The sequence below is a fragment of the Condylura cristata genome, unplaced genomic scaffold, assembly GCF_000260355.1.
Source record: "Condylura cristata isolate star-nosed mole 26May11 unplaced genomic scaffold, ConCri1.0 scaffold00029, whole genome shotgun sequence".
In the NCBI taxonomy this organism is placed as follows: domain Eukaryota; kingdom Metazoa; phylum Chordata; class Mammalia; order Eulipotyphla; family Talpidae; genus Condylura; species Condylura cristata.
The window spans coordinates 18,360,841-18,380,101 of NW_004567130.1; the positions used below are offsets into that span (position 1 = coordinate 18,360,841).

Below are 19,261 nucleotides of genomic sequence, written 5' to 3' on the forward strand. Positions count from 1 at the left end.
GGGCGCCCCGCCCTGGCTGGCGCCTAGTAAGGGGCGCTCCTTGGGGGGCACGTGCACACGGGCGCGGGCTCGGGTGCAGCGCCCAGCGGGCCCGAGGTGTCTTTTGGGGGACCCGCTTTTTCCTTGGTCTTTCCTGAGGGCCCCCAGTTCCTCCAACCCTGGCCCGGGGCCTTTTTCACCCCAAGTCTGATTGGGCCACTTAGCACCAATCAGCTCCTAGCTCGCACTTGATTGGTGCGGTCCAGACCCGGGACGTGCAGCAGTTGTGTAAATGTGCTCCAGGCGCCCCTCAACGCCCCCAGCGGGGACGGTGCTCTGCGGGTGGCGGCACCTCACTTGGGTTGTTTCGCAGCCCCTCGTGGGGCGTGATAAGCAGCTTGTCTCGTGCCAGTTTGCTCCCTACGTGTCTTCGCCGCCGAGCGAGCTGTTCGAACCTTTTGCTCATTTCCCAAAGCGGGTTGTTCCTGATGATGTTTAAGAGCTTTGCAGAGTTTGGATAACAGACTTTTGTTAAATACGTGTTTTGTAAATATTTCTCCCACTCTGACTTCTTATGCCCTTGGCAGCCCCTTCTTTTTTTATTTATTTTTTTATTATATAACAGTTTATTTTTACATCATTTTGTACATTTTTTTTCCCATCTCAATTGTAATCCCGCGGGTTTCATTCACCATGTCACCCGTGTGGCAGCCCCCTCTTTTAAGGAAAAATTACTTTCAGTAGTAACCCTGAAATGAAGTGACTAATAATAATGACCAGAAGGGAAACAGTGAAAATATTATTTTAGTAAACTTGACCAAATGTGATAAATTTCTTTTTAAAAATATGCCTGCGAAGAACTGGGTGCCCGCCAGGTGTGCGAGGGTGAGAGGACTCCCCAGAGACAGAGTGGGGCGCAGAATAGGTAAATGGACTGAGACCCACTGCTGAGGGGAGCAGCAGGGAGACAGGCAGGGTCTGCTGCGCCCTGTGGGTCGCTCACTGGCGGGGGATGGACTCGGGCTGCAGGAGCTGCAGACAGCTGCATACTGCTGAGACTTAGCCCCTGCACCACCACGGAGGCCAGAAAGCCCAATTTTTTTCAGGTACTTAGACTCTTCTGACACACTGAGAGGTTCTGCCATCTGCATCATCTGTATTATCTTGTGTAGACAGAATGACCCTGCACCCAGAAAGGTTTGCACCAAGTTGCATTCATAATTCCTGAGTGCACGGTTATAACTGCCAATTCTGTAATGACCCCATTTCTCTGCCATATTATTTAACGAGGTGTCTTGATTTAATTGTATTTTCAACACCGGTTAAAAGCCCAGTGAAAACTTAATAAATTTAGTCTCTACTTGATTCTGAGATGAAAAGTTACAGATGGAAACAACCACCCGAAAACAAGAAAAGTAACAGAATTGCGGTGCAAAAAACAATCAGCTCTGCCCAGACTTTTCTTGAGAAACACCCTTCTGAGGTCACTACAAAGCACCACTGTTCATCAGAAGGGTGGAGGAAATCTAAGTATCTGAAAGTTCTTGTGCCCAGAAGGAGAACGGGACCCTCTGAAATCAAGTCTTCCTGGTTTCTGTAAACAAGAGATGAGCTGTTCTTCCCAGTAACCTGGGCTAGAACTGATTGGCTTTAGGAAGGTGAAGCCCATGCCTCCACTAGATTGTTAGTGTTGCCAAGTGGAAGTATCTACACCCAGCTACTATCTCCTGGTATCTTGTGTGTCAAACAGGCCTTTTGCGTTTAGAACTGGCTTTTTTTTTTTTTTAATATATACAACAGTGTATTTTTACATCATTTTGTGCCTTTTTCTATCTGTTTGGTGATGGCTTCCCATCACCAAATCACCCGTGTGCCATCACTGTCATCCCATTCCCCATTCCATTCCCCACTGCACCCGGTAAAGTGTCTCTAGTATATAGCTGTTCGTCACTAGTATTATCCCCCCCTCCCCCTGATCCCTTATGCTCCTGCTATGAGAGAAACCATCTGCTATTTTTTTTCTTTCTGGCTTATTTCACTAAGCAAGATCCCTTCCACTAGCTGGGTTTTTAATTGTTACTAACTTCTAAGAGGACATTTCCTTTTCTGCAGATAAGGAAGTAGACGGCAAGAGCTACAAGGCTGAGTTAGAATTCTGCCGTGACTCCAGCTGGGTGATGAGCAAGAATGTGACTGGTCACAGGTGCTGGAGCCCAGGGTTCTGCTGGGTCTCGGTGTGAGGATACAGTTGTGGAAGAAACATAAATAACTTCCTCTGCATTGCTGCAACCAGCTGCCAGATATCAAGACCCTGGGATTATGATCTTTCTAAAACTTAAAAAAAAAAAAAATCGCCAAGGAAATTGTTTAATGAGATCTGTCTTTGTCATAACAGTATTTCTGGCTTTTCTCAGCCTCAAGTTACCTAGAACAGCTTGTACATTTTAAGTCGTTGTCTTTATAAAAAAGACATGTGTGAACCCGTTGTGTTCCAGAGTAACAACTGAAAGCTTTTCCCTAAAACTATGTTATTTCAAATAAAGTTAGATTATTTTTTTAAAAAAAGATTTATTTATGCATTCAAAAACTGGGGTATTGGCCAGAGGTGTGAGGGTGAGAGGACTCCCAGAGACAGAGTGGGGAGCAGCATAGGTAGATCGATGAAGTACACAGCTGAGGGGAGCAGCAGAGAGACAGGAGAGGTCTGGGGGACAGACGGTGGGCTGCAGTAACTGAAGACAGCTTCACAGCGCTGTGCTCTAACCACTGTGCCCGCAGGGGCCTCTTCTTTGTAAAGGAAGTTTACAGGAGGCAGGTGCTGCTTTGCTGCATTGTGTACCCTTGGCTGAGTAGTTTCAGAATACTGTGTGGTCTGCAGAGCTAAAGGTCCTGCCCTCTGGCCCTTGACAGAGTTTGACAGCTTTGCTCTACTTTTTAATTCAACATTAATGGAGCACCTCCTATGTGCCAGTTCCAAACCACTTCTGTGTCCTGGCTCAGTGGAGAAATAGGAACGAAGTATACTGCTGAGGGGAGCAGCGGGCGGGTCAGGAGGGGTCTGCTGCACCCTGGGGGTCACCTGTGGGGCGGGGATCAAACTGGCACTGAAGTGGCTGTGGCTAACGTGCAGTGCTGGGCTTTAACCCACTGCGCCACCAGGGAGGGCCTGATAATATCATACTGCATTCTTGAACATAAAACATGCTGTCATGAACTCTGTTGGGACCACGGGCATGAACTGGGATTGTCCTAAGTAAATTTCTAGTAATCTGAGGTTGGAGATGAGTTTAATTCTGAGCAAAGTGAGTTTGAGGGGGCAGCTGCTTGCCTGTGTAGTAGCCAACTATCAACAAATACATGGGAAAGATCGGGGACACAAGTAAGACCTGAGGCCCTTGCGGTGGCCCAGGAGTTGCCTCAGCACTGTCACCTCCTGGCGTGAGTAGGATCCCCGGCCAGGGTGGACTTCAGTAAAATCGCCTGTTCTTTCCACCCTGTCTATGGTGAATCTGCTCAATCCCTGCAACCGCTGGCCCACACCCCAACTTTTCTTCATACAAAAACCCAACAAAACTCAACAAAGCTATTTTGTGGCATTTGAGTTTGGAGTGGAGCAAGCCTTCTTGCTTTGCACTTGTATCAGAATGAGAGCATTTCTCTGGCCCCCTTGTCTGACCATCTTATAAACTAAATGCCCACCTGGACATCCAGAACATGTTGTTTCTTTTTTTTAAGCTAATAAAAGGGAAGCTCATTTGGGAAGATGCCATACTAGCTATGGTGGTTGAGGACAAATCCTTGGTCCTGAAGTGACTTGCCACTGACATCCCTGCCAGGGCTGTTAAGTTATGTTTCCCTTAGAGTAATTTGCAAGTGCTGTATCTTCCCCTGCACAAAAGACAGATCTAAGAAAAATGTCTAACACAGCTGGGAAAAATTTTCATCCGTAGGAGACAGCAGGACATTTAGAAATGCACTTAAGTGTAATGTTTACACTCCTAAGTTGTTCCCCTAATGCATCTGCTTCAACACTCCACCCATCCTCCACCTAAGTGTCTGCCTGAGGGCTCAACCCGCTGGCTGGATGCTCTCAACCAAGGGCCTCAGTTCTTCACCCCTAAGGCAGAGAATGAAAACTAATCTCTCAAGTCCCCAGGAGGACTGTCAGGAATTGGCGGCTCATCCTCTCACTGCTCCTGCAACAGGGCTGTGAGGCGTGGAAATCAGCAACAGCAGATTTAAACATGGCGGAAGAGAGGCCCTTGGCTCCAACTGCAGACTGATTTGCACTCAGAGAGCCATGAGATTAGAGCAGGAGTCCCGGGCGAGCATGTGTGGCGAGGCCCATTACAAGCCTTCCTGCCTTCCTGGGTCTGAGGGTACCGATCTGCTGTGGGCCCAGGGCCTGGGAGAGCAGGAAGCGCCCTCGTGTGACCTGACTCCCCCCTCCTAAGGCGCAGCCTGGGGAAGGTGGGCAACTGGCGCCCTGCCAGCGGCTTACAGTTTAGGGTCCAGCAGCTCCTCTGCCGCCCCACGGCCGCCGCCCCGGCATTCCTTCCGTGGCGCAGCTGTGCTGTGGTCGCCACCCCGTTTCAGAACAGGCCCGTCCACCCAGAAAAGTCCGCCCCTGTCCCACCGCGGCCACCCCCACTTTAGCTCAGCAGCCATGAGCCTACCTTCTGCCGGACACGGCCTGGAGGTGGATTTAGACGTTGGTCCCTCCACCTCGCGCTCTGTTTTCAGCACGTTTTTGAGACTCGCCCAAGTCATGACCAGTACTTTTTTCTACTTTTCACTTTCCTATTTTGAATTTCGGACTGAGTAGTGGGCCACCGCGCAGAGCCACTGGGGCTTGGCGGTTTCAGTTTTCAGGCCCGGCCTGCTGGCGGCTCCGCGCCCACCAACTCGCCCGCATGTCCAACGGCGCCACCTCGCGGCAGTCGGCGGACTCGCAGCTCTGGTTTTCCAGGGGAGGGAAGAGATCACAGCGGATGACAAATGCTTCACAAAAAAGGCAGCATAAAGTTCTCTGCTTTTCTTTTTAAAAACAATTAAGGACAACGTCTCTATTTTTCGTTCTCCCAGAGGTAAACCTATTCGGCTGGTTTCTAGTATTTAAAATGCTTAGAATAAAGCAAGACCAGGCCTCCCGGGTGGCGCTGGGGGTCAGTCTCAGCCCTAGGAAGCTGGCCGCAGCCACTGCAGCCCGAGTCCATCCCGGCCAGGAGGGACCCCAGGGCGCGGCAGACCCCGCCTGTCTCCCCACTGCCCCCACAGCAGTGGGTGTCAGCCCACCTGTTCTGCTCCGCACTGTCTCTGAGGAACCCTCTCACCACCACCACCACCACCCCAGCTCTTGTGTGCGTAAACAAATCTTTTAAAAAAAGAATAAAGCAATTTTAAAACAATAGTTTAATTATGTTGGTTAAAGAACTCACCATATTTTAAAATTTAAAATATTTTTTCTGGCCAAGATATTTAAAGGACCATGGACTTACTCTCCAGTAAGCTGCCGCAGGGGCAGGGAACTGGTGATGAGTTTGCCAGAGCTGCCTGCTTGTGCTGCCAGGTGGCCCCTGGGTGCTGCTGCTCCTCCCGGGTTTGGCCTGTTCATGAATTTGGGGCCCTCACCCCACAGGCGAGGTATGTATGGAAACGGCCCTTTAGACCTCCACACAGCGGCTTGCCTCGCCAGTCCCCAGGCCCAGGCCATCCTGGGAGAAGCCCAGAGCGTCCCGCATGGGGGAAACGAGACCCCTAGGGGCAGCCTATGCTGAGTGTGGGTGGCCAGTGGCAACTTTGAAGCCCCAGGAGCTCGTCTCACTAGGGCCGGCAGGGATGGCACTGCGCTGAGGCCAGCCCTCAGGGGCGCACGTCAAGGCCTGGTGCACCTCCAGGAGGGCCCAAGGAGCCCAAACAAGGGGCCGGGATCTGGAGCCAAGTGGGTCAGGAGGGGCAGCACAGGAGACCGGAGCAGCCACCATGATCTGGGGTGGGAACTTAGGGGGCTGATTCCTGAGGGATAAAAGCCAAGCAGTATATAAAAATGAACAACGATGTAAAAGAAATCCAGTCAAGCTTTTTACTGCAAATCAGATGTCACCAAGTCGCAGAGACTCGTAAAGGAGCGCGCCTGACTCCATTCTGCAGGGCAGTGGTCACCGGAAGGGGCATTTGAACAGCGGACAGTCGGGACAGCAGACAGCACCTCTGCTGTGTCCTGTGCAGAGATTACCGGGGGTCAGACTCCAGCTGCCACAGCTTACAGCGCAGCAGCAAGTGTGGTCCCAGAGCGCCATCACATGCTCCCCCACAGACACGCAGAACAGGTGTGGTGTCTGACACGCAGCCGCCCGGACAATGAAGTCTCAGCATTTTCCAGGGACCATTATCCTAAGACTTCCATTTGCAAAGCAGTGTTCTGCAGATTTAAAAATTCCCGATTTCTGTGAAAATAAAGGGTTATCCCATTGCTGGTTCAAAATACACACTGGAGCTTTTATAAGCCTTGAAGTTTATTTTCTTTTTATTTTAAACAAAGGATTTTCTTTCAGTGGAAAATTCACTCAAATGGGAAAAAAAGAAAGCCCCATTTATGATTGTGTTGAAAGGGTTTGCAGCACACAAAGCACTGGTCCCAACGTGATGCAAAGTCAGGCCACCCATGCTTTCAAAACACAGTGGCATCCAGACCAGTCAGACACAACTGTGCGGGTTGGGCCCGAGAGCAGCTTGAAAGCCCAGATGAAGCGTAATGGGGTAGCGTAAGGCAGGAGACCCACAGAAATCTGATTAAATTAAAAGACCAAAAAAAAAAAAAAAAAAAAGCAGAGCTGCTGTTAATGAGGTAACAGCTTCAAGCTGTCAGAAATAACTGTTCTCCTTTAGACAAAATGTAGCTGTAGGTGTGCATATGTTCACACTCCAGCAGAAGAATGACCGCCAACACAATGCCTAGCAACCCCCACGTGGCCGATGGCTGCGACGGCAGAACACCCCCTTCCAACGTCAGCCCCGCGCCACAGGCTGGAGATACACACAGTCGAGGCAGTCAGCACATGCAGAAGTGAACTGAAATTACTTCATCTTTCAGAAACAAAATCAAGGATTCACAAACTATGGCATTTTATTTCAGAGCCTTTGCTTACATTTGTACAATATATTACATAATTCTTCACTGTTTGCAGATCCTAATATATACTTTATAGCTTTTATTCTATAAGCTTTTCTTCAACGTTTTGTTGTCAACAAATCTTTACAGTCCTGTACAAATTTTAATAACTTGAAACCATTTTCAACAAAATCAGTTACTGTAAGCACACACTACAAGACTGAAAATGTTTTTCTTAGAAAAGTCGAATGTAAAGGATTCTGACATGTCAGCATCTACAACAAAACGCTTGGAAATTCTCACATGTCATACTGCCAGAAAACAAACAGAACATGCTAGCCCCATCCAAAGAAAGTACACAGAGCTACAGTTAAAACAGTCACACAGTCTGTACAGCAGAGTACTGTGTGTCAACAGTGCCAGGCATCGGACAGCCGAGCGAACACACCGCGATACACAAATGTCTCACAGAGGAGCAGCGCTGGACACAAGGGCTGAACAAACAGAGGCTGGAGTCGCACAACGGAAAGTCAACACGAGTGAAAACAACTCTGTGCTCATCCGGGTTTTACACAAGGCATGGACTGGGCGGCCGCTCCGGCAGCGGGCTACTGGCAGCAGCCCTCGGAGTCAGCCCCGACCCACCGCGGCCTGCCTCGGGCGGCTCGCTCGCTGCCGTCAGCGTCCTGGCGTCCAGGCGCGGAATAACATAAGCGGTACAAAGGAATTATCTGGAGTTAAGGGAAAAGAAACATTTACAAGAAAACACAAAAATATAACTGTTATAATTCATTATGAATAAATATACACTTTGAGCTGGCTAAGTACAATATTTATACATTGTTTAAGATTTGATACAGTTTATTAGCCATTTTCTTTTTTCACACAATGTATTATATCAAAATTAAAAAAAAATACTGATTTATAGAAAAATGGCAAAGTACAGTAGTTCCTTTCCAATTTGAAGGGGCATGAAAAGCCACTGCAAGATCGGGCAGCCTAATTCAAACCTGTAAACATGTTCAGTCTTTTCTAAAGAGAATCTGTACTATTTGGTTACCAGGACCGGTGTCTAGTATCCTGTCAACTGCAGGTTTTGAATTTGTTGCATGTGCTTGACTTATACAATTAAAGCCACCCTAAGGTGACTTGCTTTAAAAAACAATTAGCTTGTACAAATGAAAATAGGTTCATATTTTTTCATAAATAAATGGAAAAATATCAAATGTTCCAGCTTTAACAAAATACAAGGGGTACATGTACAGTAAGTCACCTTGCCGTGTTCTGCCACCCAGCGCCGATGCTACTGTACTGTCTCCGGGCAGAGCGCGCCCCTGCCACAGTGGGAGGCCTTCAAGTTACCAGACACACAATTCCCAGACAAGTTGGAAACAATTATTGCTTGAGGAAAAGCAGTTCATTGTACTTTTTCTTCATTAAAAAAAAGTGCACTTAAGTGCCAAGTCAGCTTGTCAAGAAACAATTTTTAAATATAAAATAGTGCTTGTCTGATTTTTTTGTGCCACTGTGCAGTATAAAAAAGACGTAGCCACCAACAGCCGTAAGTGCAAAGTGCTCTGGCGGGTCCTGCTGTCACCTGCACTCGACGGACACTCCGCTCTGTGGTGCGCTGGACATCGAAGGCTCAGCTAACGTCAACATAACAGCAGCTGTTATGGAACTGGACGAGGGTGAAGAGGACGACGAGGAAGTAGCAGCACCTGAGGCAAGAGGGGAACCAGACCCACGCTTAGCATGCAGGCTCACACAGCAGGCCACGAAACAGTCCTCTAGGCCTCGTTCTGCTGTGCCCCAAAGCCATTTTGCTTACAACAGGAGCAGTCAACTTCCCAACAGCACGACGTAGGCACAGTGCGCCCCGACAGCTCTCGGGGAGCTAGAGCAGCAGCCACGGAAGGAACAAAAGGGCTATCGGTGGGTGATGCGCCTGCATGCATCAAGAGGAGGAACATCCTGCGACCCACAGCGCCTCAACAGAGCAAGAGCAGTTAGCCCTGTAACGCACCTGAAACCCCCATTTGCCAGTAATTCCTGTTGAGTTTCTTGGGAATTTATTTATTTTTAAAAGATTTATTTTTCATTGATCTATGCATATAAGAGGTCTGGGGGTTTTATTTGTACAGGCCTACCGCCTGTTGAGGGCAGATACCCTGAAATACACTGCTGAGGGGAGCAGCGGGGAGATGGGGGGGGAGGTGGGTGTCAGCTGTGCCCTGGGGTCACTCCCTGGCCGGGGATGAAGCTCCTGCCGCAGTGGCTTGCGACAGCTTGATAGATAGCGCGGAGTCTTGAACCCCTGTGTCACCAGGGAGGGCATGTAACTCCTTTGAAAAACAAAAGTGGAAGCATAGTATATGGTGTCTCTTGATTTCTAAATATCTACCTTAGGGAACTGCTCCATATCAACACACACATAGGCACTATCTCTTTTCCCTTTTAAAGTTGAACAGAAGTCCACTATATTTATAAATTGTAACTAATTTAATTTCTGAACGGTTGTTATTACCAACAACAAACTAATAGATAATTGATCATTTTAAGATTAACCGTTTCCTTATTTTTCATAAATGTAAAAAGGTCACTTGATAATACAATTCAATGACTTCTGGCTATTATTCTAAGTGTTACCATAACAAGCTTCCTTGTGTCTACATATTTTTCCTTGTGATCTATCCTCAGAAATAGAATAAGCTTGTTCTAATTCTAGCCAAATTGTTTCAAAGTCAATATATTCAGCAATCAATGCATAAAAATAGGAATTTCACTATTTTCTATCACTGGTTTCAACTATGAACATTTTGCTAATAAAAGTACCCAATGTGGGCCCTCCCTGGTGGCGCAGTGGGTTAAAGCACAGCACTGAGAATCTAAAGCCACTTCTGCATGAGTTTGATTCCCACCTGCCCCGGAGGTGACCACATGGCGCGGCAGACCTCTCCTGACCCGCCCGCTGCTCCCCTCAGCAGTGTACTTCGTCGATCTCCCTGTTCTGCTCCCCACTCTGTCTCTGGTGAAGCCTCTCACCATCCCTGAGCCTCTGGCCTGTACCCCAGTTCTGTATGCACAAATAAATAAATCTTAAAAAAAAAAAAAAAAAAAAAAAGTACCCAATGTGATTTGGAAACCAACACTTTTCCATTCATACTTTAATAGTATTTAGGAACTGACTTTTAATGCTAACTCCCCAGACAAAGCACTAATTTTCAACTCACCACAGAGAATTTGTGGTGACCACACTTACAAACCCTTTTAAAGGAACTATTTCAGGGCAGATGTCTTATGATATAGAAAACGTCCATAAAAAGACTTAAATGGCTTTTTTTGGTGGTGTAAAGGTTCAAGTCTCAGCACCATGAAGCTATGGCCAGCCACTGCAACGTGAGTTGGATCCCCAGCCATGGAGTGACCCACAGGGCGCAGCAGACCCCTCCTGTCTCCCTGCTGCTCCCCTCAGTAGTGTGCTTCATGGGGCTCCCCCTGTTCTGCTCCCCACACTCTGTCTCTGGGGAGTCCTCTCACCACCCCTTGCCCCTCTGGCCTATACCCCAGTTTTTGTATGCATAAATAAATCTTTAAAAAAAATGGTGAAAGTGATACACTAAAAAATAACTTGAGATTATTTTGTTCTTTAGCTGAATGTTTCCATTTTATAGATAATGAAAACAACTATAGGGATTGAAGAACTTGTGTGAAGCCACAAACTGCTATAAGCTTAGGTATAAGTAAGGTAAGACACTTACTTTCTCTCTCTTTCTTCTTTAAACGCTTTCTTCTTCTATCAATGGAAGCTACTTCAGATTTTAATGACAGATAGTGTTTTCTGATTTCTTGTAGCTTTTCTTGAAGAACTGTGATGCGTTCAGCACTTGTCATATTTTCCAGGTCCGCTGTGAATTTAAAAATTTCATTAACGTGTATTTCTGGACAAAAGCCGTGGTTGTAGAACAAGGTCAAGATAAAATTTGTATGCATCTGTTTAGTTTTCTAGCCTAGACCGTCTAGCACATAATATACACACAACACTTTTTAATGTGAATCAATGACCTCACTTACACACGTATGTAAAAACTTCTGCATTCATTTATATCACAAAGGTACATCAAACATTATACTTAGAGGCCCTCCCTGGTGGTGCAACCAGTTACAGTGCAGAACCAGAACACTGTCCACAGCCGCTACAACAACAGTTTGATCTCTGGCCAGAAGGGTGACCCACATGGCCCGGCAGACCTCTCCTGACCCGCCTGCTGCTCCCCTCAGAGTGTATTTCAGTTCATCTCCCTGTTCTGCTCCCTACTCTCTCTCTGGTGAGTCCTCTCACCCCTGCCACTTCTGGCCTGTACCCTATTTCTGTATGCATAAATAAATAAATCTTTAAAAGAAAAAAACGTAAAAATTAGACTGAAAAGACAACAAAATGTGAAAATTGTACATATTTTTGAATGTCATGATTGTGGACAAATTTTTCTCTTTTGCCCTCATTTTCTTTTTTTGTATGTGTAACTTTTATAACTTTTATGTGTAACTTTCATGAAGATGATATGCAAAACCTCTCGAGTAATTTCAATCTCTTAAAGAGTATTTCCCTGTGTGACTCTGGGATAATCTTTTCTTCAAAAAAGATTTATTATGAAGAGTTCTCAGACACAATGCAGGAAAGTGCAGTTCTACATACCCATAAATCAATTTCAGTAATTAGCAATTTATGGCAAAGGTTGTCACATTTATAGACCCTATCTATAACGTCAGATTATTATATTTATTTTAAAAGATTTATTTATTTATGCATACAGAACTGGGGTAAAGGCGCCGTGAGAGGCTTCACCAGAGAAAGAGCGGGGAGCGGAACAGGCCGAATGATGACTACACTGCTGTGGGGAGCAGCGAGCAAGACTGAGGAGGTCTGCCGTGCCCTGTGGGTCACCTCTGGGCGGGGATCGAACTTGCTCTGAAGCAGCTGCAACTAGCTTGCAGTGCTGCGTCCTAACCCGCTGCGCCACCAGGGAGGGCCAATGTCAGATTATCTTAGGCACATTTTTGATAGCTCATCCAGAATAATCTAGTACTTGTTGGCCTTTGCCTCACGTGCCTTTTACTTTTTCTTTCAGTAATGTTTATCCAAATAAAGATCACGGGTTATTCTGCTAGTTTCCTCCTACCTTCAGGAGAGTCTGAGACTACCCAAAGGGTACTGACACCATGAATAACACAGAAACTTCTGTAGACTTTTTCCACGTACATACATTCCTACTATAAATTTTAATTTGCCAATTAGGCAGCCAGTTACAGAAACAAAACACGACCAGCAGAACTGTTTCATCTACCAAAAGTCACATGACTGCGTCGTTGCTCTCTGAGTGAAACCTTCTCAGACTGTGGCTGCCCATAAGTAACTGAAGCTGTGCAAAGGGAAACTCCAGTACGAGGGAACCACTGACATCTCTTTGATTTGGCTACAGCCTCTTTTCGGTCAGGGAAAGGGAGCAAACCTGGGGTAACTGGGGTTGACCCAACTGGCGGGTCCTCACCTCATGTGGATGACTCAAAAGCAGACACAAGACAGAAACAGCAACAGGGTTTGTCTGCACAAAAACCAGTGAGAGAATGTGCAGGCTGGCATGTGGCCAGATGCACCTCTCACCCAAGGGTCCGGGCTGAACCTGCGTGGGCCAGCTGGGTGAGACCTACAGACCCACACAGCTGTGCTTCAGGCTCAGCAGTCTAAGCAGGAGCCCCAGCAGCGTCAATGCGCCCAAGGCTTTGTCCGCGCTCTGTCCGGACGGCCAACTCCAGGCAGGCTGCGGGCACACCAGCTCAGAGGACGCGTCTGCTGTTCCCTGACACTGCCATCCTCAAAAGCTGCAGTTTCTAGGCTTAACGGCTGACTCAATCTGCCACTCACACATCTGAAAGCTCCACTTGTAAACTTTGGGCAACCGGCCACCAGGCTCCTTGAGGTCCAGGTCGCGGTCGCCATTCTTCCCGCACTTTCCTGGTGACTGTGTCCTTGCTGGGGACTTGGCGTTATGAGATTTCACAGCAGTGGAAACGGACTTGACTGGCTGAGTCTTAGTCACACTTTCACCAGCAGAAAGTTCTTCACTATCACTACTGTTTGCTGAAACAAAAAGAAAAGCCCAAGTAAACAGACAAGTAACAAAGAATTTGTCAAGGACTTTAGCAGACAATTTAAAAATAACCATCTGGAAATACTATTACAGTAAACAACTTTTTTATAGGCCATGACTAGAAACTTGGAAAATCATCACAGACAAATAGAGCAGATCTCAGTTAAGGAAAACAAAAACAAAAAGTGTTCTTACCTGAATTACCAATAATATTAAAAAACTAAACAAAACACTCAAACTACTTGGTAAACTGTTAAACAGTAATTATATGAAAGGCTTTCTTCTCTATTATGTTTATATATAAAATATCTCAACTAGAGTGCAGCAAAAAAATGACTTACAGAACTTCTTAATTTTAGTAGTTTAGACTGTATACAAATTGTATATGTAACGTTTTTCTACTCCTTAGGACAGAGTGGTGCATAATTATCTTATAATAAAAATAATAAATTATAAAAAACTTTGGAAATAAATTCTAAGTTTTGATACAAAGAGTAAGTAAGTCCTACATGGTAGCATGCTGACTAAAATAAACCCATTTTATCCTGGTAAACATCTTCACTAGTTTATAACTACTCAGCAGTCCAGGTACTGATGGTGTTACACCTGCCTCTGCAGATGAAACCCCAGGATGGAAATGCTTAATTCACCCCGGGTCCACCCTGCGACTGGGTGATGGCACTGCTATTTCTGTCCTAAACTACCTCTCCTAGATACAAAGTGTTCTTTTAAATTACATGAGAGTTAATCCACTTTACTAAATAATCCTCAGACAATGGTTTCCTCATTCTGATTCGCCAAGACAGAAGTCCAAAAATTAAAATGGGAGAATAAAATAGATCACTTCTCTAAATTATGTGAATATTAATTGAAGGTTAGTATTACTGAAGATGTGCTCTCTTAGGAAATGTCATTTAAACTGTAAAATTTTGAAGCCAAAAATAATGTTTTAAAAAAAACAAAAAACATTTAAATATCCTATCAGTCTATGTAACTGATGGTCAATCTGGCACCGTTTACTGATTCTTCATGGAATAGCAAAAAAAAGTATAGTTCATCTCTCAAAGCCTGGAAATTACTGCAGGCCGAAACAGCAGACAAGCTTCTCCCACTGTGGCGTTTTGGAAATAAAAAAGCTCCAGCACTCTTCAGCACATACCTTACGTTGACCCCTCCCAGCCCCCACTGCTGCTCTGGAACCCCGGAAAGGCCCAGCTAAGCCACTGAGGCTCGGCCCCACTCTGGCCAGTGGTCTGCCTCGGCCTGGCTTCACGGCCTTGCTGAGCACAGTCACCCGGGGCCCCGAGGGACGCCATATTCACCGCCTGGAAGTCATAAGGGCTCCGCAGACCCGCGGGGGGCTGGCCGCATAGCCCTTTCTGCACTGAAGTGCAGCCAAGCCGGCTGATAGCAAAGGTCAGGCAGTGGAGGTGGCAGGAGTCTCCTGGAAGAGCAGCAGGAGGTCAGTGTGGGACACCTGAAAAAAAATTCTTTACATATTTTCTGCTTCTCACTTTGTCTACAAACGAGAGATAAAAACGTGCAGCTCTCAGCAGAGAAACAATGCATGTACTCCTGTGGGCCAAGGAGCTGGCACTGGCCAAGTCAGGTCTCCAGCTGGAGCACACTAACACCAAAATATGGGTTGCAGCTGCTCTTTGGGCCCAGAGTCTGGGGTATTGAAGATAAAGGGTGGACACAATACAGACAAAGACAGGAGTTACTGGGCATCAGAACTAGAAAGCTATCTTGACTCTCCTAGGTTTATTTGGTCCTTCAGTATTACAATCAATTTCACGGCAATAAAAATAATCTATAATTGAGGCATTTCATAATATCTGATGCATGTAATGGCAAGTGGAAAGGACTCAGAACAAAATGCTAACACGGACATTGATGCTCCTATTATGATGTGACTGTTACTCAGGAAGGATTACCTGATCGTTCATCAGCAATCTGTAACACTGCTCGGTAATGCCAAATTGCTTAGTCCTAGAATTTACCTAGGATCAGAGGACTCTGCTTGACCTTTTTGAGGGTGGAAACAAAATCAAAATACTGAACTACCCCATATCCTTTTCTTAATGGGAAAAAAATGTGTCCGCCACTACTTTACTGAAAATATGAGAGGTTTTGGGCCCTGCTTGGTGGTGCAACAGGTTAAAGCGCAGCACTACAAAACTAGCTGCAGCTGCTTCAGTGTGAGTTCGATCCCCGCCCTGGAGGTGACCCACATGGCTCAGCAACCCTCTCCTGTCTCCCTGCTGCTTCCCTCAGCAGTAGATGTCATCAGTTGGCCTGTCCTGCTCCCCATTCTTTGTCTCTGGTGAATCATCTCACAACCCCACCCCCAACATCTCTGGCCTATACCCCAGTTCTGTGTGCATAAATAAATAAATCTTTAAAAAAGAAAATTAAACATGACAGGTTTCACACTTACTGCCTTTTCCCTTTTTTTTGTTGTTTACCACTGTTGCTTTATGGCTTCGCTTCTGCTTTTTTGATGAACTTCCTGCTCCCTGAACTTCTTTTGCTCTTTTCTGACCTGTAAGGCAAATAAAATCAAAATTTCCCTAAGTTTAAGTTACTCCCACAATTTAGAAGCATAGGTAACTCTGTAACTACATGACCCCAAAATTTATACATTTATAAATTATCACAAATTTACTAGTTTGAAAAAAATAGTCATTAACTACTGTGTATTAATAAAAAGCTAGAGTTTTTAAAAAAGTAATTTAAGAGTGCACATCCTTCTCTGAAAAGTCAGATGTAAATTGAAAGTAGTTCTCAATATAGTGCTGGGAGTTTATGAGCCTAACAGTTCAACACAGATATCTGATAAAAATAAAATTTAAAATTTTAAAAAATTCAATTAAAACTAAAATATTAAAACCACAGTTTAAAATATTATCACTGCCTTATAAAGATGTTAATATAATTTTTAAATATTATATCATCCATAGAATAAATTTTAGTAATTCAGTTATTTCAGCAATTTGTTTCAACGATTAAAACTTAGTTTCTGGCCCTCCCTGGTGGCACAGCGGGTTAAAGCACTGCACTGAGAAGCTAAAGCCACTTCAGCAAGAGTTCGATTCCCGCCTGCCCCGGAGGTGACCACATGGCGCGGCAGACCTCTCCTGACCCGCCTGCTGCTCCCCTCAGCAGTGTACTTCATCCATCTGCCTGTTCTGCTTCCTGCTCTGTCTCTGGTGAAACCTCTCACTGCCCCTGAGCCTCTGGCCTGTACCCCAGTTCTGTATGCACAAATAAATAAAATCTTTAAAAAAAAAAAAAACTTAGTTTCCAGGGCACTGGTTAACATATGCACTTAACAAATCCAGCACAGCAGTTCCTTTTACAAACTCACACAAGTGAGCAGGACATGGCTGTCTGAGGAAAGCAGGGGACACTGGACAGCAAATGCTCAGAGAACTTGGTCAAGGGCGGGGGTCTGCAGCAGATCAGCGTGCTTGTGGGAAACTACATGGTACAGATGCAAAAACAATGTCACAAAAATAAATGCCACCAAGTCCCTCCACAGAGGCCATTAGTGTGTGCTGGATTAACAGCCAAGGCTGGAAGTGGGCGCAGGACATGTATTGGACATGTCCTGCGCCAATGTGGGATGTCATGGATAGTACACGAACAGGACACTGAATCCATCTCCCCATTTACTATCTGAGGACCTCCCTGTTTCCCTTCTCACCACTTCACACGAGTACGTTGCATGTCACGTGGTGAGCAGAGCGTCTGTGAAGCCCCGAGAGCACAAGGGGCCTAGTAAGGTGGTGCCTACCTTTCCCAGGCTGCTCGGGCTCTGGCTGGTTACCACTGCCGGGGCTCACGCTCGCCTCGAAGCCTGCCGGTGAGCTGTTCCCGTCAGACGGGAGGTCTTGGAGCTCCCCGGCAACGCTGTCCACCTCGATGGTGCTATCGGTTTCGCTCTTGATGCTCCGAACCTCTTCTTGGTTGGCAGCCAGGGGTTCCGACGTCGCTGCAGAAGACTGCGGCCGAGGGGCTTCGGTTACAGTGACCGAGGAAGGCGATTCGGGGGTCGTGGGCGGGGTGTTCAGCACCGAGTTGCTGCCGCTACTCGGGAAGTCCGCTTTCTTGTCACCGGCCTCCGCTGGCTTTTCGTCAGTGGCTTTGCTCTCGGGCCCGACTGTAGGCATGGGCTCTAGCTCCGGGCCGGGTGAGCCACTCTCCTCCTCGGCCACGGTCTGCAGCGACCCCTCCACTGGGCCTTCTTCTGGGGCAGGATGAGGTGGAGAAGCGGCAGCCTCAGTGTCAGAGTCTGAAAAAAGCTCCTTCAGTGTTTTCTTGGGCCACTGACCCTGAATACTCGACCAGACGTCTTTGCGATCTTTAGCTCTGCTATTCTGAAGTCTTTCATCAGAGTTACTTAAGAGTTTTATCCTTTTCTCTGCAACTTCTGAAAATCCTGAATAGAAGCCAGTTGTCCGGAGAGATTTTCTCTTTTCGTCCAAACCATTGTATTTCTTAGTTGGTGTAACCTTTGCCTTTGCTTTTTCTTCTTCGTCTTCATCTGAAGAGCTGTTGCTGCTGTTTTCTACGCAAAGTGACTCTTTGTTTTTGGCCTTCTCTTCTTTTTTGCCAGGCGATCCAGCCTTCAGGCACTCCTCAGTACTGCAATACCTTCTTTTCCCGCGCTTCACCGGTGGTTTTGAAGGTTTATCTGCAATGTCCTTTCTGCTGTCCTTTCTCTTTTTTGTGACTTCATCTTCTTCTTCATAATCAGTATCTTCAGATAATCCTTCTATGTCTTTTCTTAATCTTTCAGGAGATTTGGACACTGCTTTAGATATTACCAAGTCTGCATGGACTCTGTTTTCTTCTAGCAAAGATGAACTGTTCTGTTCCTCTTTTGCAATAAGATCATTTCTGGGGTGGGTCAAATGATCAATTTTAATGTCCTCTTTGCCATTATTATCTATGTCCTGAGCACCTGTCTCCTCCTCTGGTTCACTGTCTTCAGCAGAACTCTCAGAAGCTAGAAAATGAAAGAAACAACTGTCAGCACCACAGAACACTAGCAAGGTCTTCTCTGTGTCTCACTTTACACATTAGTCCTGAGGTCTGTAGGAGTCCAAGCTGCCGGGCCCGCAATTCTGCAGATGAGGAAACCAAGCTCTGACCCAGAGCTGAAGATGCGCCACAGCATGGTTCTGGTGGTGAGGCCAGTCTGCTTCTGCCAAACTCACCAACTTGTGGACATAAAAGTTGTGAATTTTATTGTCTACTAACTATACTTCAATAAAGATAATTTAAAAATTTCCACAAACCTAGGAACAGAATACAGTGGAGAGAGGCTGTAGCCCCAGGCAGCTCTACCAGCCTTACTTAGTAGTCGTGTAAAACCAGAGCCTCACTCCACTGTGGAAATGAGTAATCCATGATTTTGTGAATAGTGGATTTCTACAACGGCTGAAGGAACTCACAGGATTAACTGAAATAACTGAAATCTTATTTTAAAATATTTACAGAATTTTTTTAAGCATTCACGTTAGTACAGATAATCTATACAACTAAATGCAACAATCAACGGCTTCCTCATGAGCCCAGTGCGCGCCTGGCCTTTTCATGCATGTTGCCTGCTCACCTCAATCTGCCACAGAAGTTCTGAGGCCGGTGAGGCCTGACCTGCAATGCGGGAGCCTGGGATGAGCTCAACTCCTCTAAAGGACTGTTAAGAGTCACATGTGCTTATAGAACTCAGAATCTTAACAAAGATTCACTGAGAAGTTCACATATGCTCTTTAGCCACGTGTGCTAAGAGTGAAAAATAAGTGACATTATTAAGAAGGCCTACTGTGGCATGGGGTTAACGTCTTGCAGCTATCAACCTACAGCAGCCAGTGGCCCAGGGCACAGCAGACCCCCCTGTCCCCGCAGGGAACTCAGGGGAGCCGCTGTCCTGCTCCCCACTGTGACTGGTGAGCCCTCTCACCCCTGCCCTGCTCGTTAAATCCCAGTTCTTGTGTGCATAAATGAATAAATA

At 46.2% G+C, this 19,261-nt stretch overlaps 2 protein-coding genes across 2 annotated transcripts in view; both read right to left on the reverse strand.

Annotated features, from left to right (window-relative positions):
* ANAPC7 (anaphase promoting complex subunit 7) overlaps window positions 1-4,749 on the reverse strand; it is a 22,582-nt gene extending 17,833 nt beyond the window's left edge. The window contains exon 1 of the mRNA XM_004690728.2: window positions 4,656-4,749. Within this exon, the coding sequence (XP_004690785.2) occupies window positions 4,656-4,749 (94 nt within the window). The remainder of the gene's footprint in view (window positions 1-4,655) is intronic.
* A 2,338-nt stretch (window positions 4,750-7,087) lies between these two features.
* The window catches only part of ARID4B (AT rich interactive domain 4B (RBP1-like)), a 96,505-nt gene continuing 84,331 nt past the window's right edge, over window positions 7,088-19,261 (reverse strand). The window contains exons 19-23 of the mRNA XM_004690729.2: window positions 17,039-18,253; window positions 15,680-15,784; window positions 13,014-13,229; window positions 10,852-10,998; window positions 7,088-8,811 (exon numbers count right to left, since the gene is read on the reverse strand). Coding sequence (XP_004690786.1) covers window positions 8,684-8,811; window positions 10,852-10,998; window positions 13,014-13,229; window positions 15,680-15,784; window positions 17,039-18,253 — 1,811 coding nt within the window. The 3' untranslated portion in view covers window positions 7,088-8,683. The remainder of the gene's footprint in view (window positions 8,812-10,851; window positions 10,999-13,013; window positions 13,230-15,679; window positions 15,785-17,038; window positions 18,254-19,261) is intronic.